The sequence below is a fragment of the Zophobas morio genome, unplaced genomic scaffold (assembly GCF_036711695.1).
Source record: "Zophobas morio isolate AGI-343-1 ecotype UQ-CSIRO unplaced genomic scaffold, CSIRO_AGI_Zmor_V1 ptg000002l, whole genome shotgun sequence".
NCBI classification, from domain to species: Eukaryota; Metazoa; Arthropoda; class Insecta; order Coleoptera; family Tenebrionidae; genus Zophobas; species Zophobas morio.
This window is the reverse complement of record NW_026972107.1, coordinates 4,189,349-4,205,083: the sequence shown is the minus strand read 5'-3', so window position 1 is coordinate 4,205,083 and position 15,735 is coordinate 4,189,349. Positions and strand designations below refer to the sequence as shown.

At 31.3% G+C, this 15,735-nt stretch overlaps 2 protein-coding genes across 4 annotated transcripts; one reads left to right on the top strand and one right to left on the bottom strand.

Annotated features, from left to right (window-relative positions):
- Positions 1 to 5,267: 5,267 nt before the first annotated feature.
- Positions 5,268 to 7,201, top strand: LOC135125150 (uncharacterized). 2 transcript variants are annotated; one of them, XM_064050531.1, is made up of 4 exons: positions 5,268 to 5,500; positions 6,189 to 6,659; positions 6,716 to 6,902; positions 6,952 to 7,201. In XM_064050531.1, exons 2-4 carry the CDS (start codon positions 6,196 to 6,198, stop codon positions 7,192 to 7,194), a joined length of 894 nt encoding a protein of 297 aa, XP_063906601.1. In that variant the 5' UTR covers positions 5,268 to 5,500; positions 6,189 to 6,195; the 3' UTR covers positions 7,195 to 7,201. The 2 variants fall into 2 exon arrangements, with proteins under 2 accessions (XP_063906601.1, XP_063906592.1); XM_064050522.1 differs by having other exon boundaries at positions 5,268 to 5,695.
- Positions 7,202 to 7,313: 112 nt separating this feature from the next.
- On the bottom strand, positions 7,314 to 15,670 carry LOC135125081 (uncharacterized). Of its 2 annotated transcripts, none has more exons than XM_064050418.1 (9): positions 15,274 to 15,670; positions 15,034 to 15,225; positions 14,690 to 14,983; positions 8,923 to 9,290; positions 8,738 to 8,868; positions 8,525 to 8,692; positions 8,180 to 8,484; positions 7,952 to 8,118; positions 7,314 to 7,901 (listed from the first exon to the last, which is right to left on the bottom strand). In XM_064050418.1, exons 1-9 carry the CDS (start codon positions 15,637 to 15,639, stop codon positions 7,379 to 7,381), a joined length of 2,514 nt encoding a protein of 837 aa, XP_063906488.1. In that variant the 5' UTR covers positions 15,640 to 15,670; the 3' UTR covers positions 7,314 to 7,378. The 2 variants fall into 2 exon arrangements, with proteins under 2 accessions (XP_063906488.1, XP_063906497.1); XM_064050427.1 differs by having other exon boundaries at positions 8,180 to 8,460.
- Between the last annotated feature and the right edge of the window lie 65 nt (positions 15,671 to 15,735).

The following is a 15,735-nucleotide window of genomic DNA, read 5'->3' as shown; positions in this document are numbered from 1 at the left end:
CATATCAAAAAAGGGAGTGAACGAGATAAAAGTAAATGCTGGACAAATCGTGAGGAATGAGAGGAAGATATAAGATGAAGAAAAATGTTCAAAAATCCAGATAATGTCAAGGTTGCCAGTGCGCTTTATGTATCAAGGTGTATATTTGGTTGTCTAAAATAATGCATTAATAGCCCTTTTTTAAGAAAAAATGATATTAATATAGATGTATCATACATCAAACTGCAGCTTTTTACATATTCTAGAGCGCAGAGACCAGTTGAATCAATTAAAAAAATATGGCTGAGAAATATCGTAAAAAAAGCACCATTGTATGTTTTCTTTTCAAGTTTTTTGAGTCATAATCATCATAGAATCGCTTGAAAATTTGCACATGGATAAAACATCACTTTTTACAGGGCGCAGAGTCATTAAATGTTTGTTAGTGGTACAATTTGTTTAAATAATAATGTGTTTATTAAAATCAAAATATACCACAAATTAATGCAAAATACGTCGAATAATTTTAACAGGAATATCAGAGGAAAATTAATGATCTATTGGTTAGCAGAGTTTTTAACAAAAACTAACAATTATTGAAAAAAATGGGTATCAATTCGACAGAATTTGAGCAGTTAGTTCAGTACTTTGCCGATAGGAGCGCCACTAAAATTTACGGAAGCGACTTTCCAGGTAAAACCCTTATCGCCTGCTCTACCATCAGCTGATTGTTAGCGTTGTCGGCTGATTTTTCTAATTTATGGCAAGGAACTCAGTTTTATAACAAGCCGCCAGGACCGGCCGTAGTAATCTATTGTTAAGGAAATTAACTTTTACGCAATGAGGTACTATCATAAAACCGAATTAAAACTGGGGAACTATAATATTTTTACTGCACTCAGGATTCTGGATTCAATACACATGATTACTAAAAATTCATTGTAATATCATTGTTAATATATATTTTCCTTTGTTAATTAATAAAACTAATAAACATATTTATAATAATAATAAAAAATATATAAAATACAGCTTTTGTTTAACAAGTATAAGTAGCTAAAAGTGTATCTACTACTTATCCCAGAAAGGAGGTGTTTTAAAAAACCCCAAGCCCAGTAACTTCTCCCTTCATTGTTTACTCGAAAAAAGTGCTCGTATATGTTTTCATTTGCCGAGAGATCATTTTCAAAATATATTTATAATAAAAATATGCAAGTCTTGGTGATGAAAAATGTACTCCTAATAAATTATTTAAGTACATAAAAAAATAGAAACAAATTTTATTTATTTTAAAAAAATCTCTCGCAAAGACAGGTTCCTCTTTCTTCTTAAATCAAATCGCAAATTTATTTTATTAATTTAATCAGGAGTTACAAAACCGAATGCTTTGAAATCTTGGAAATGTTTTAAATTTATCATAAGCATGGTAAATTTTTGATCAAAATATATTTGCTCATCCCTCCTAAAAAATGGATGACGCCACCCCAAAATTTTGCTGAATAAATCCTATCTAAAATGCATAAAATATGATGAGTCTCTTCTTGTGATTTATCATTCCATTCATGTTGGATGACCCCAAAAATTAATGAATGCGTAAATTTATTTTATTGATTTAATCAGGAACTACAGAACCCAATGCTTTGAAATCTTGCAAATGTTTTAAGGTTATAAAGAGCATAATAAATTTTTAGTCAAAATATATTTGCTTATCCCCTCCAAAAAATTAATGACGTCAGCTCAGAAGTTTGCCGAATAATCCTATTTAAAATGTACAAAATATGGTGAGTCTCTTCTTGTAATTTATCATTCCATTCATATTTTTTGGATTCGGATATACAGGGTGACTCAAAAAATTTAATGAATGCGCAAATTTATTTTATTGATTTAATCAGGAACTACAAAACCAAATGCTTTGAAATCTAATGTGAAAAAAAAACATAATAGGCATGCAGTCGTCACGTTTCCGATAGCGAGGGAAGTACTGTCTAAACTCTTTAGACCGATTTTTTTGATTTTCCCATTTCTCCATTTCTCAATTTTTCAACGTTTCAGTTTGAGATTTTTTCACTGTTTCGATTCTTTCATTTTCTTTCCATTTTTAGGTTTTGCAATATTTCAGCTTTGGAATTTTGCAATATTTCGTTTTTTCAATTTTTGATATTGTGTTTTCTCGGTTTTTAAATGTTTTTGGTTTTTAGATTTCTCACTATCTCGACTTTTCGATTTTTCAGTTCCATGATTTTTCAATTTTTCGAATTTTTAAATTGTAGATTTTTTGTTTTCTTTAATGTTTTGAGTTCTCGATCATTCGATTTTCTGAGTTTTCAGGCTTAGATTTTTTTTGTTGTTCAATTCTTGGATTTTTAAAATTTTCCTATTTATCAACTTACTGGGATTTCAATGTTTTGATTTTTTTGATTTTTCAATTTATCGATTCTTCGATTTCTCGAATTTCTTCATTTTTCGATTTCTCAATTTTCCGATGTTTCAGTTTTACGATTTTTAATTTTTTTTATTTTTCAGTTTTCAATTTTTGACGTTTCTAAATTTTTCGATTTCTTTCTTCTTTTTCAAGATTTCAGTTTTGAATTTTTTCACTTTTTCAATTTTTCAATTTTCCTTCCATCTTTCAGTTTTTCAGTATTTAAGTTCTGGGATTTTGCAATGTTTCGGTTACTCAATTTTTCCATTTTTTGATGTTTCGATTTCTCGGTTTTTCAATTTTTCGATAGATTTTCCGTTAATTTTTTTGTTTTCCTTGATGTTTTGATTTGTCGATTTTTCAAGTTCTCGGTTTAGATTTTTTGGTTTTCCAATTCTTCGATTTTTAAATTGTTTAATTTTTAGATTGCTCAATTTCTCGATTTTTAGATTTTTCAATTTGTCGGATTACCGATTTTTTTTCATTTAAAATGTTTCAATTTTTCAATTATTAACTTTTCGATTTTTCAATTTTGGTCTAATTTGATTTCTAAATTTTTTGATTTTTTTACTCCTCTACTGTTGATGTTTTGATTTCTCGATGTTTCAGTTTTGAACATTCCGATGTTTCGATTTTTCGACTTTTTGGCTTTTCGAGTGCTCAGTTTTTTGATTTTTGCATTTTAGATTTTTATTTTTTTATTGTTTTGGTGTTTCGATTTACCAATTCTTCAATTTTTCGATATTTTAATTTTTCAATTTTTCGAATTTTTAAATTTTTAATTTTTCTTTTCTTTTATTTCTCAATTTTTGGATTTTTTAAATTTTACATTTTTCGATTTTACTATTTTTTGATGCTTGGATTTTCCAATTTTTCAAGTTTTCAATACTCGTTTCTTCAGGATTTGAATACTGAGAACTTTTCAATTTCTGGATTTTCAATTTTCGGATATTTTAATATTCAGTTTTTTAATGTTTCGATTTTTGCGTGTTTTGATTTTTCGATTTTTAAAGTTTTTGATTTTTCGATTTTTCGATTAACTGATTTTTTGCTTTTCCCATTTCTCTATTTCTCGATTTTTCAATTCTTTCTTCAATTGTGATTTTTCAATTTTTCAAGATTTCAGTTTTGAATTTTTTCACTTTTTCGATTTTTCAATTTTCCTTCCATTTTTCAGTTTTTCAGTATTTAAGTTCTGGGATTTTGCAATGTTTCGGTTATTCAATTTTTCCATTTTTTGATGTTTCGATTTCTCGGTTTTTCAATTTTTCGATAGATTTTCCGTTAATTTTTTTGTTTTCCTTGATGTTTTGATTTGTCGATTTTTCAAGTTCTCGGTTTAGATTTTTTGGTTTTCCAATTCTTCGATTTTTAAATTGTTTAATTTTTAGATTGTTCAGTTTCTCGATTTTTAGATTTTTCAATTTTTCGGTTTACCGATTTTTTTTCATTTAAAATGTTTCAATTTTTCAATTATTAACTTTTCGATTTTTCAATTTTGGTCTAATTTGATTTCTAAATTTTTTGATTTTTTGACTCCTCTACTGTTGATGTTTTGATTTCTCGATGTTTCAGTTTTTGAACATTCCGATGTTTCGATTTTTGTTTTTTTGATTTTTTTGGTGTTTCGATTTCCCAATTCTTCAATTTTTCGATATTTTAATTTTTCAGTTTTTCTAATTTTTAAATTTTTAATTTTTCTTTTCTTTTATTTCTCAATTTTTGGATTTTTTAAATTTTACATTTTTCGATTTTACTATTTTTTGATGCTTGGATTTTCCAATTTTTCAAGTTTTCAATACTCGTTTTTTCAGGATTTGAATACTGAGAACTTTTCAATTTCTGGATTTTCAATTTTCGGATATTTTAATATTCAGTTTTTTAATGTTTCGATTTTTGCGTGTTTTGATTTTTCGATTTTTAAAGTTTTTGATTTTTCGATTTTTCAGATTCGTTGTCTATTTTAAGTATATTTCATTTTTCAATTTGCGCCTTCTGCGGGAGTATTATTTGTTGTGCTGCACTTGACGGGCGAGGGAAGTTCTGTCGAAATAACTTTCGACAAATTTTTATACTTAGCACGTAGGGTTCTTACTAAGCATTCCTTATTTAACCCAACAGTTATTAATTTAACTAAGCAGCTATTATTTTTACTGAGAATATATTTTTTAATTGAGCATTTATTATATAACTTAGCATTTATCATTTTTACCGAGCAAAAATACAGAGCGTTTAAAAATAGAACTGTGCATTTAATTTGTTCCTTTATCTAAATAACAAGAAAACGGTATTAATAATACATTTATTAGGCGAATAAAGTAATAGACGGGCTTGATAAGCCTTGTTTGCTCTACAGTGTCTAAATTGTGTTTGAATAATATAATAATTATCTCGAATATTAAAATTAATATGTCAAAAAAAATACCAGAAATGATTATTCTGTGCTGAAGGTAGTCGTCTATCCCAGCGCGTCAGGTACATTTAGAGAAGAATTGCTGGTTGCGTTTAAGGCAACAATTGGCGCCCAATTCAAACTTGTCTCTCGTCTAGCGTTCCCCTTAATAAACGATTTTTGTACGTAAGTCATGCATTAATCTCCTCATTAATAAACGATCAACGGAAAAAGTAGTAAATATGAGCTTCCAAAAATTTCTAAAACTTCGATATTTCAACGGTCGATTCTGGAAAAATGTTCGGAGTCATTAAAGAAACGACCTCGGAAGAAAACGTATTTCGTTAAGTTTCGAAAATGGTGAAAAATCTACATGTATAAAACTACTTGTATTTTTACAAGAAAATTTTGTCTGCCGTTTAATTGAGAAAGGAACAGAGAAAGAAATTGCGAATCGTCAGTCTTTGATGCACTGTATAGAGTTCATCATGGTTCGCCAGACGATATGTGTATGTGGTGCAACACGTAAACACGAGCCAATTCGTAATCTTATCTACTCGACGCAACGATTTGGTTCGTATTTAGCTTCGGTGTGTGTCGCTCAATACGAAATGGACACGTAGTACTTGCAACGAACAAAAGACAACATTCATACATTAAATAGAGACAATTACTGTCATTTCTAGCGCGCAGTCAAATTATTTTAGGTGAGTAAAACATCGTGTGTGATCGTGTTTTCATCGCCTGCCGCCGCGTAAAGTTGTGTAATTCCCGGCAATTCGGGGACTGCGTCCTTGACAGCAGTTGATATTTGCAAGCGAAGAGAGAGTGTATGAAAGTGCGGGCTACGTAGAAACAGACGGGGAGTGATTCATTTATACACTAATGAAGTAATGATAAATGTAAGTTCTTTTATTTGCTTCACTTTTATTCCTGGTCTGACTCCGTCGACACAAAATCTGACTTAGGTACCTGACAGACGCATTGTAATCAAATTTATCAAGTAGATATCTTATCTTAACGCCAATGCTTAAATATTTTATTCTCAGGTCATGTTATCTCGAACAAGCACATGTGTTTATCAACATTCAGAACGCAGAATTTACATTAGTCATCAGTAACTCTAGTTATGGCGTTTAATCGTATTGTTTTATAAAAATTCAAAAAATTGCAATTCAAAAGGAATGCTACCCCCGCACTTACTCTAGGGATCAGGAAAGGTCGAGAAAACGTAAAAGTAGAGACTTTAGTACTTACTTCGCTTACACTCGGGAAATTAAAATACAAGTATAGCACAGAATCAAAAATTTTTACATTGAAATAGGACACCTTCAATGTGTATTTTACTTTGTTGCTATTGCCAGTTTTCTAATTTTTCCAAAACACTATTTTTAGAATCTGAATGGCCACTAAAACACCAGTTTCGGCTCTTCAGGAGCTTATGGCAGCTAGAAAAGTACCCCTACCCGTATACATCGAAGAAGGTTTCGGCACTTCGTTCAAATGCACAGTTCACGCTGGAGGAATCACCGCCGTAGGTTTATCCTCCTCAAAAAAAAGTGCCAAACATGAGAGTGCCAAAAAGGCACTGGAAAAATTCGCGATGCAAACAAAAACTCCTCAGATTTTGATTTTACAAACTAGTACACCACCATCTCCTGTGGCGAGGTCATTCACGAACCATGTAGGAGAGTTAAACGAATTCGCGTCAAAGCGAGGTTTACAATACCCAAATTATGAATGTGTCACTGGAACTGCGACCGGTGAATTTTACGTTAAATGTTCGTTCTTGGAAAAAGACATTTTGGGAAAAGGTATGAACAAGAAAGATGCGAAACAGGATGCAGCTGGAAAAATGTTGGAACTGTAAGTAACCACGTACCTTAAAATTTAATTTTCTAATTTCTTCTATTGTTATTTAGAATAAACGTCACGGATCCTGTGATTCTGATTAATAATAGCTCCAGTGTGATTAATCAAACAGTGACAAAATTTGAGGTTACAGAACGAGAAAAAATAGTGGGTATGTATAAGGTTTTGTCACTGAACGATGACGGAGTGTACGTTGAGAAAACGAACACTATTAAAGCTATTCCTGAGATTATAATGGTAATATAATTGTATTATTGTGCGATAATTCTAATTCTGTCGCTTTCAGACTGACCATGATAGCGTGGATGTCCTGAAGGCGAAATTAATTCATCATGGGATAAATTACAGCATGAAAGAACTACAAAACAACCCTTGTATAATGTACGTCAGAATTAAAGGTACGGATCTGTACTTCGTCGCCTGTGGCGACAGTCGAGAAGAAGCAACTAGGCGAGTACTTCAAGATGTGTTTGAGGCTGTTCAAAGTGGCGTTTCTTTGAGTACAAACGATTTAATAAATTTCGATTAATTTTAAACATATTTTTTTATAAATAATATGACATGATTTTTTATAATGTATTGTTTAATTGTTATAGATGAAATACTCAAATATATGTTGGACGGGATTTCTTTTAAACCAAGAAAAACCAGTGTATACGTACATGTATTTGCATTAAGGTCGTTATTTTACAATAATGTTGATTATAATGTAGCTATTCATCCGTACCTTCTATCGATTCTACCCGAAACGAGTGAAAAAAATTGTCTCTTTCTTCTTTGTATCGCGTTTTTAGTAAATAATCGACGGCCAAATTGTTGGGTATAAAACTGTACTGAAGAGCGCCCAGTTGACACTGTTGCAGGAATTCAATGGCTTCAAGCAGACACTTTGTTCTGTTATCTTCATAACACCCCAGAGGACTATAATAATCGCATAAACTCTTCTTTTTGAAAGTGCCTTTGATTTTCTGAAAGTTGTTCCCAGTCGTCACTAATTTCATAGACGTCAGTAGTTTCATCAGCACGGTATCTTTAGGCGCTCCTCCTAGTTTTTTCGTGAAGAGTTCCTTTTTCTGTTTTCTTAAAATTACGTATTCCGGTATCTTGTCTAGAAGCTTCGCCATTATGTCACCTATGTAAGGTAAGTAGGGTGTGTTTTGGCACGATAAAAAGAATGTTTTCTGGTAAGAGAATAAACGTGGATCTCTGTAAAGGCGACAAAGAAACTCGAAAGTCCTGAAAATGGGGATTAACGTCATTTCGAAAGAAACTTTTGTAACAAGTACTGATATTTGCTTGCGTGTTTTTTGCGAACGTAGGCCCACGTCGTCCTCAACCTGTAAATTGCGGGGCTCTGTAGCCCAAAAAGTACCGTTCTACAAGAGTGAAAGTTGGAAATTCTGTGACATTTTTCTGCGACTGTGATGAACCTGGCAATTAAGCGTGCTCTCATCTGAAAATGGGAATCATATAACTACTTAGGTACGTTTTTACGAATTTGAAAAATACGGTACCCTATCACAGTTATTGTTCAAGATATCGCTAGCCACCAAGCAACTAATCCTGTGAGAAAAAGCCACCATTGCTGCTACGTTTGGAGCGTTCTTAGACGACTGCTGAGACACCAACACTGACAATTCAGTTGCTGAAATTTTAAGAAACAAATCTCGATCGGTCATAGTCAACTGTTGTGCCAAAGTGGTCGAATTGAAATCCCATGCCGATAAAAGAACGTCTGTTCTTAGTAGACGCTTCAAATACTGGAGAGACGTTTCCTTAGACGTTTTTTCTTGATCTGGGGACATCAAGCAGCACAAAGCTATTAGAAATTAATATTTGGTGTTGTTTTTTTGTCATACCAACATCGCAAACATCGTGAGATTTACCACCGAAAACGTTGAAACGCATCGTCGATCTCCTCTTCTTCGTTTTGCGATATTTGGCGCTTCGCGTCATGGAAGAATCAGAATCTGAATCGGTACTTTCCAATCTCGGGGGAGCAACGCGTCGAAATAACCTCCTTCGTTCTGATGAGAATTCAGTTAACTGTAACAAAAACTAACACTACCTACTTTTATTTTTTTGGTGATATTCTTGAATTCTGGCTAGATGACTCTGCAGTTCTTGATAAGCGTCTTTGGCTGTTCTTGGTCGATACCAGTAGTCGGGGGTCCAAAAAAATATAACTGGCCTACGAGGACCTCTGTAAATTCGATTATAATAATAATTTAAAAATGAACGACGGTTAATGTCGTACCCGCAGGCCACTTGGTTGTTTATTTTAGGACGGTCTGGATGCGATATTTCGCAAGAAATAGTCGCGACGAGTTGTCTCTTTGCTACCGGTAGCCTTAGTTCTGATTCAGCCGGTTGTCGTCTGATTGTTACCACAGAAACGGCCCGTTTGACTTGAATCGAGAATTTGGTGCCTGGATTTATATTCCACGGTCCCAAACCGTACAAAAATAGAGGCTGCGGTACAATTCCGAAACGTCTTCGGTGTCTCGTCTTGGTTTTTCTTAAATTTTCTCTATAAAGCTCCCAAAGTCGTACCGAATCTTCGGCCAGCGCCTCAAATCTGGTGGTTAAATTTGGCATTTGCAGTTCCTCGGATAGCCCTGAAGACTGTTTGGAATTAATTTAAAACGGACGTATTCAGAGACTGAGGACTTGTTTGATCTAGAGACCAGAGCGCAGTCAGGCCAATATCGACTTTAAGCGATAGGTGAACAAAGTTCTTGCACATTTTAACGATTTAATACATAATGTTCCCGAATGACAAAATTTATATTTCAAATTGTGTTATCAAATGTTAAAAAGTAGCATAGTCCTGAACTTGTTTTTTTTTCAACTGTAGATGTCTCCATTTTGCAATATTTCAATTTTGGGTCTTTTCAATTTTTCCGTTCTTCCAATTTTCGATTTCTCGATTTCTCAATTTTTCAGTCTTTTTATGATACGATTTCTTCATTTTTGTCCTCTTCAATTTCAGAAATATTTCAAATTTTGACATTTCTAAATTTTCAGCTTTCCGATTTCTGAACTAATTTTTTTTATTTTCCCCATTCTCGACTTCCCAAAGTTTCGATTTTTTAAGCTTACGATTTTTCAACTTTGCTTCTTTAGTTTCCCGATTTCTCATTTTTCCAATTTTTTAATTTCTCAATTCTTTGGATATTTCTTTCAGTTCTGGGATTTTTCAATATTTCGATTTTTGGACTCCTGAATTTTTAGATTCCTCGAGTTTTCAGTTCTTCTATATTTCAATTTTTTAATTGTCCGGATTTTTAAATTTTCGATTTTTCCAATTTTTCTTTTTTTAAAATTTTTCGATTTTTCGATTGTTTGCGATATTTTAATTATTCAATGCTTTAAATTTTTTAATTTTCGATTTATCGATTTTTTGGTTTTTCAGTTCTTCAGTATTTCTGTTTTTCAATTTTCCAAATTTTGACCTTGCTAAATATTCAGTTTTCCGATTTCTCAGTTAATCTATTTTTGATTTTCCCATTTCTCGACTTCTCGAATTTTCGATTTTTCAGTTCTTCAATTCTTCAATTTTTCAACTTTGCTTTTTTGGTTTTTCGTTTTCCCAATTTTCCAATTTTTTAATTTCTCAATCTTTGAATTTTTCTTTCAGTTTTGACTCCTTGACTTTTCTATTTTTCGACTTCTGGATTTTTCGATTTTTAATTTTTTGGATTTTCAGTTTTTCGTTTCTTAAACTTTTAAATTTTTCAATTTTTCGACAGTTTTATATTTCAATATTTTAATTTTTTAATTTTTAAAATTCTAGGATTTTCAATTTCTCGAGTTTTCAGTTCTTCTCGATTTTAATTTTTTAAATTTCCGATTTTTCAATGGATGGTTCGATGTTTTGATTGTTCCATTTCTCGAATTTAGCCTTTTTCGGATTGTCAATTTTTCGACTTCTCGACTTTTCGATTCCTCTATTTCTCGATCTTTTGATTTTTTTATTTCTCGATGTCTCAGTTTTTGAATTTTCCGATGGTTCGATTTTACGATTTGTTGGTTTTTTATTTTTTTACTTTTCGACTTTTCAATTTTTCAATTGTCTGGATTTTTAAATTTTCGATTATTACAATTTTTCTTTTTTAAAATTTTCCGATTTTTCAATTTTTTGATTTTTAGATTTATCGAATTCAGATGTTTGGACGTTTTAATTCTTGAATTTCTCGATTCATCAATTTTTCGATTTTTAACTTTTCTTCTCGGCTTTCGACTCCTCAATTTCTCGATTCTCTGATTTTTCGATTTCTCGGTGTCTCAGTTTTTGAATTTTTCGATGTTTCGATTTTTGGATTTCTCGGTATTTCGATTTTTTTGCTTTTGGGCTTTTCAATTATTCGATTTTCCAATTTTTTGATATTTCGATTTTTCAGTTATCCGATTTTTAAATTTTTCACTTTTTTAAATTCTGGAGTTTCAGTTGCTCGATTTGTTGATTTTTCATTTTTTCGATTTTTAAAATTTAGATTTTCGATTTTTTTTTAATTTTTTGCAATATTTTAATTTTTCAATGTTTTAAATTTTAGATTTTTCGATTTCTCGATTGTTTGATTTTTCGGTTCTTCAGTATTTTTGTTTTTCAATTTTTCAAATTTTGACCTTGCTAAATATTCATTTTTCCGATGTCTCAGTTAATTTATTTTTGATTTTCCCATTTCTCGACTTCTCGAAGTTTCGATTTTTCAGTTCTTCAATTCTTCGATTTTTCAACTTTGCTTTTTTGGTTTTTCGATTTCTCAATTTTCCAATTTTTAATTTCTCAATCTTTGGATATTTCTTTCAGTTTTGGGATTTTCCAATGTTTTGATTCCTTGACTTTTCGATTTTTCGACTTCTGGATTTTTCAATTTGTCGAGCTTTCAGTTCTTTTCTATTTTAAGTTCCCGAATTTTTAAATTTTCGATTTTTCAATTTTTTGAGATTTCGATTTATCAATTTTTCCAATTTTAACTTTTCGATTTTTCGGTTTTGGCCTTTTTCGGATTGTCAATTTTTCGACTTTTCGAGTCCTCGATTTCTCGATCTTTTGATTTTATGATTTCTCGATGTTTCAGTTTTTGAATTTTTCGTCTTTTCGATTTTTCGATGTTTTGATTTTTGAATTGTTAAAATTCTACGTCTTCCGATTTCTGGAGGTTTCAGTTCTTCTATATTTCAATTTTTCAATTGTCGATATTTTTAAATTTTCGATTTTTCCAATTTTTCTTTTTTAAAATTTTTCGATTTTTCAATTTTTTGATTTCTCGAATTATCGAATTCAGATGTTTCGACGTTCAATTTCTCGATTCATCAATTTTTCGATTTTTAACTTTTCTTCTCAGCTTTCGACTCCTCAATTTCTCGATCCTCTGATTTTCGATTTCTCGATGTGTCAGTTTTTGGATTTTTGGATGTTTCGATTTTTGGATTTCTCGGTTTTTCGATTTTTTACTTTTAGGCTTTTGAATTTTTCGATTTTCTAATTTTTTATCCAATTTTTAAATTTTTCACTTTTTTAAATTTTGGAGTTTCGATTGCTCGATTTGACAATTTTTCAGTTTTACGATTTTTTAAATTTTTTGCAATATTTTAATTGTTAAATGTTTTACATTTTAGATTATTCGATTTCTCCATTTTTTGATTTTTCAGTTATTCAGTAATTCTGTTTTTCAATTTTTCAAATTTTGACCTTCCTAAATGTTCTGTTTTCCGATTTCTCAGTTAATCTATTTTTGACTTTTCCATTTCTCGACTTCCCGAAGTTTCAATTTTTCAGTTCTTCAATTCTTTGATTTTTCGATTTTTCAACTTTGCTTTTTTGGTTTTTCGATTTCTCAATTTTCCAATTTTTAATTTCTCAATCTTTGGATATTTCTTTCAGTTTTGGTATTCCCCAATGTTTTGATTCTTTAACTTTTCGATTTTTTATTTGCTGTATTTTCAGTTTTTCGTTTTTTGAACGATTTTTCAATTTTCCGACTGTTTTATATATCGATTTCTCAAATTTTCAATTATCAATTTTAATTTTTTGATTTCTCGATGTCTCAGTTTTTGAATGTTTCGATGTTTCGATTCGTCGGTTTTTTAATTTCTTACTTTTTGGCTTTTTTGATTTTGAATTGTTAAAATAGAATTCTAGGTTTTTCGATTTCTCGAATTTTCAGTTCTTCTATATTTCAATTTTTCAATTGTCCGGATTTTCAAATTCTCGATTTTTCCAATTTTTCTTTTTTAAAATTTTTCCATTTTTCAATTTTTTGATTTTTAACTTTCGTTCTCAACTTTCGACTCCTCAATTGCTCGATCGTTTGATTTTTCGATGTCTCAATTTTTGAATTTTTCGATGTTTCGATTTTTGAATTTCTCGGTCTTCAGTATATCTGTTTTTCAATTTTTCAAATTTCTTTCATTTTTGGGATTCTCCAATGTCTTGATTCCTTGACTTTTCTATTTTTCGACTTCTGAATTTTTCGATTTTTTATTTTTTGGATTTACAGTTTTTCGTTTTTTAAAGTTTAGATTTTTCACTTTTTCGAGTTTTAAATTTCTATTTCTCAAATTTTCAACTTTCAGTTATTTTAATTTTTCAATTTTTAAAATACTAGATTTTTCAATTTCTCGAGTTTTCAGTTCTTCTCTATTTTAATTTTTCAAGTTTCCGATTTTTCAATTTTTCACTTTTTTAAATTCTGGAGTTTCGATTTCTCTATTTTGTCGATTTTTCATTTTTTTGATCTTTAAAGTTCTAGATTTTCGATTTTTTTTTTTGCGATATTTTAACTGTTCAATGCTTTAAATTTTAGATTTTTCGATTTCTTGATTTTGTGATTTTTCAGTTTTCCGTATTTCTGTTTTTCAATTTCTCAAATTTTGACTTTGCTAAATATTTAGTTTTCCGATTTCTCAGTTAATCTATTTTTGATTTTCCCATTTCTCAACTTCTCAAAGTTTCGATTTTTCAGTTCTTCAATTTTCCAATTTTTAATTTCTGAATCTTTGGGTATTTCTTTCAGTTGTGGTATTCTCCAATGTTTTGATTCCTTGACTTTTCAATTTTTCGAGAGTTTTATTATTTCGATTTCTCCAATTTTCAACTTTTCTATATTTTAACTTTTCAATTTTTAAAATTCTAGATTTTTTAATTTCTTGAGTTTTCAGTTCTTCTCTACTTTAATTTTTCAAGTTTCCGAATTTTTTAATTTTCGATTTTTCAATTTTTCGAGATGCGGATGATTCGATGTTTTGATTGTTCAATTTCTCGATTTATCAATTTTTCCAATTTTAACTTTTTTCGATTTTTCGATTTGTCGGCTTTTTGATTTTTCACTTTTCGGCTTTTCGATGTTTTGATTTTTGAATTATCCGATTGTTCAACTTTCCAACTTTTTCAATTTTACGATATTTTAATTCTTCAATGTTTTAAATTTCTGATTTTTCAAATTTTAACGTTTCTGAATTCAGTTTTCCAATTTCTCAAGTAATCTATTTTTTGATTTTCCCATTTCTCGACTTCCCAAAGTTTCAATTTTTCATTTCTTCAGTTCTTCAATTTTGAGATTTTCCAGTTTTTCGATTTTTCAATTTTTAGATTTTTTAAGTTTGCGATTTTTCGACATTGCTTTTTTGACTTTTCGATTTCGCAATTTTTCAATATTCTAATTTCCCAATTTATGGATATTTGGTTCAATTTTCTGATTTTTCAGTTTTTCGATTCTTCGTTTTTTCGTTTTTTAACTTTAGGTTTTTCAATTTTTAAAATTTTCAATTTTCGATTTTCCAATTTTGCGATGTTTCGATTTTTCAATTATCCGATTGTTCAATTTACGATTAAGGAATCAATTCTTAGCTAAACAAAAAAATAATTGCGTGTCAAAATTGAGTGAAACATGTGAGAAGTGATATTATGTTTGTAAATAATAATAATTATTTCTAAACGCTTAGAGTCGACACTGGCCTGAGCGCGCTGCGGTCTGTGGATCAAACAAGTTCTCAAGTGTATTATCCATTCTTATTACTTGAGCACTAGTCTGACTGAAGCGCCTCGGCACTATGTAATCTTCAGCCGGCAAAAAAAGCCCACTCGCGCATCCCTCTCGAATTCCGATTCCAAACCTGTTAATATGGTAGCTGTCCCCTATATGAACTTCATTAATTTGGCTTTGTCGATTCCTCAGCGAAAACTGCGACACTTTCCTAGGTACGACAAACTGCGAAATGCTCGGTGAATTCATGATTGGCTTATAACTCGTATAATCGTCGAAACTTTTACCCAAATACAAGTACCGATCCGTCCACTTTGGAATGAGGTTCTGTAATTTCGTAAAATAAAACAGACGTAAATTAACATTGCTTCCGCTACCGAAGTTTGTTTTTTACCGGTCCCGAACTTGCACCACACTTGCGTCAAGCCGTTGGGCTTCACCACCTGCCTACTGTCGACCAGATACAGGGTACTGTTGGTACTCGACGTGGCTACGGACGTTTCGGACTGCGAAGAACCAGACTCTGGAGACAAAAATTTCACTTTTTCGCACCACAGGTTCCAGAACATCTACGAGAAGCCAGTGAGGTGGTATCACGGATACAACAAAGTACTTACAGTACGATTCTCGAACCCGCCGAGTTCGAAGTAAAAGACGCGGTTGTTGCAGAAATGCGCTTTTATGGTTTGCCTTTTGCGTCGACGGAACACGCTTAGATTGACGCAGTCTATTGGATAAATCGCGATTAACTCGAACGTTTCGATGTCTGGATCGATGCCCGGAAGGAAATCCACGCAAGATTTTTCCACTGGTGGCAGCACGTCGGTTGCCAGTACTAATTTGGATGGGGTTAAACCCAAGTGTACTTGACGAAGGCCTCTTCCTTCTCGGGTTGTTTGAGCGAAAGGGCTTTCAATCAATACCATATCTTCGAAATCACAGTATTCCGAAAATAGCAGTTTCTGCACGCGTTTGATAGACATGACATAAATTTCGGAAGAAAAAACTCACCATTCTGATTAGAAGGAATATATTTGCACTTTGCGTTACGTCAGATTAAAATACACATTGTTTGAAAG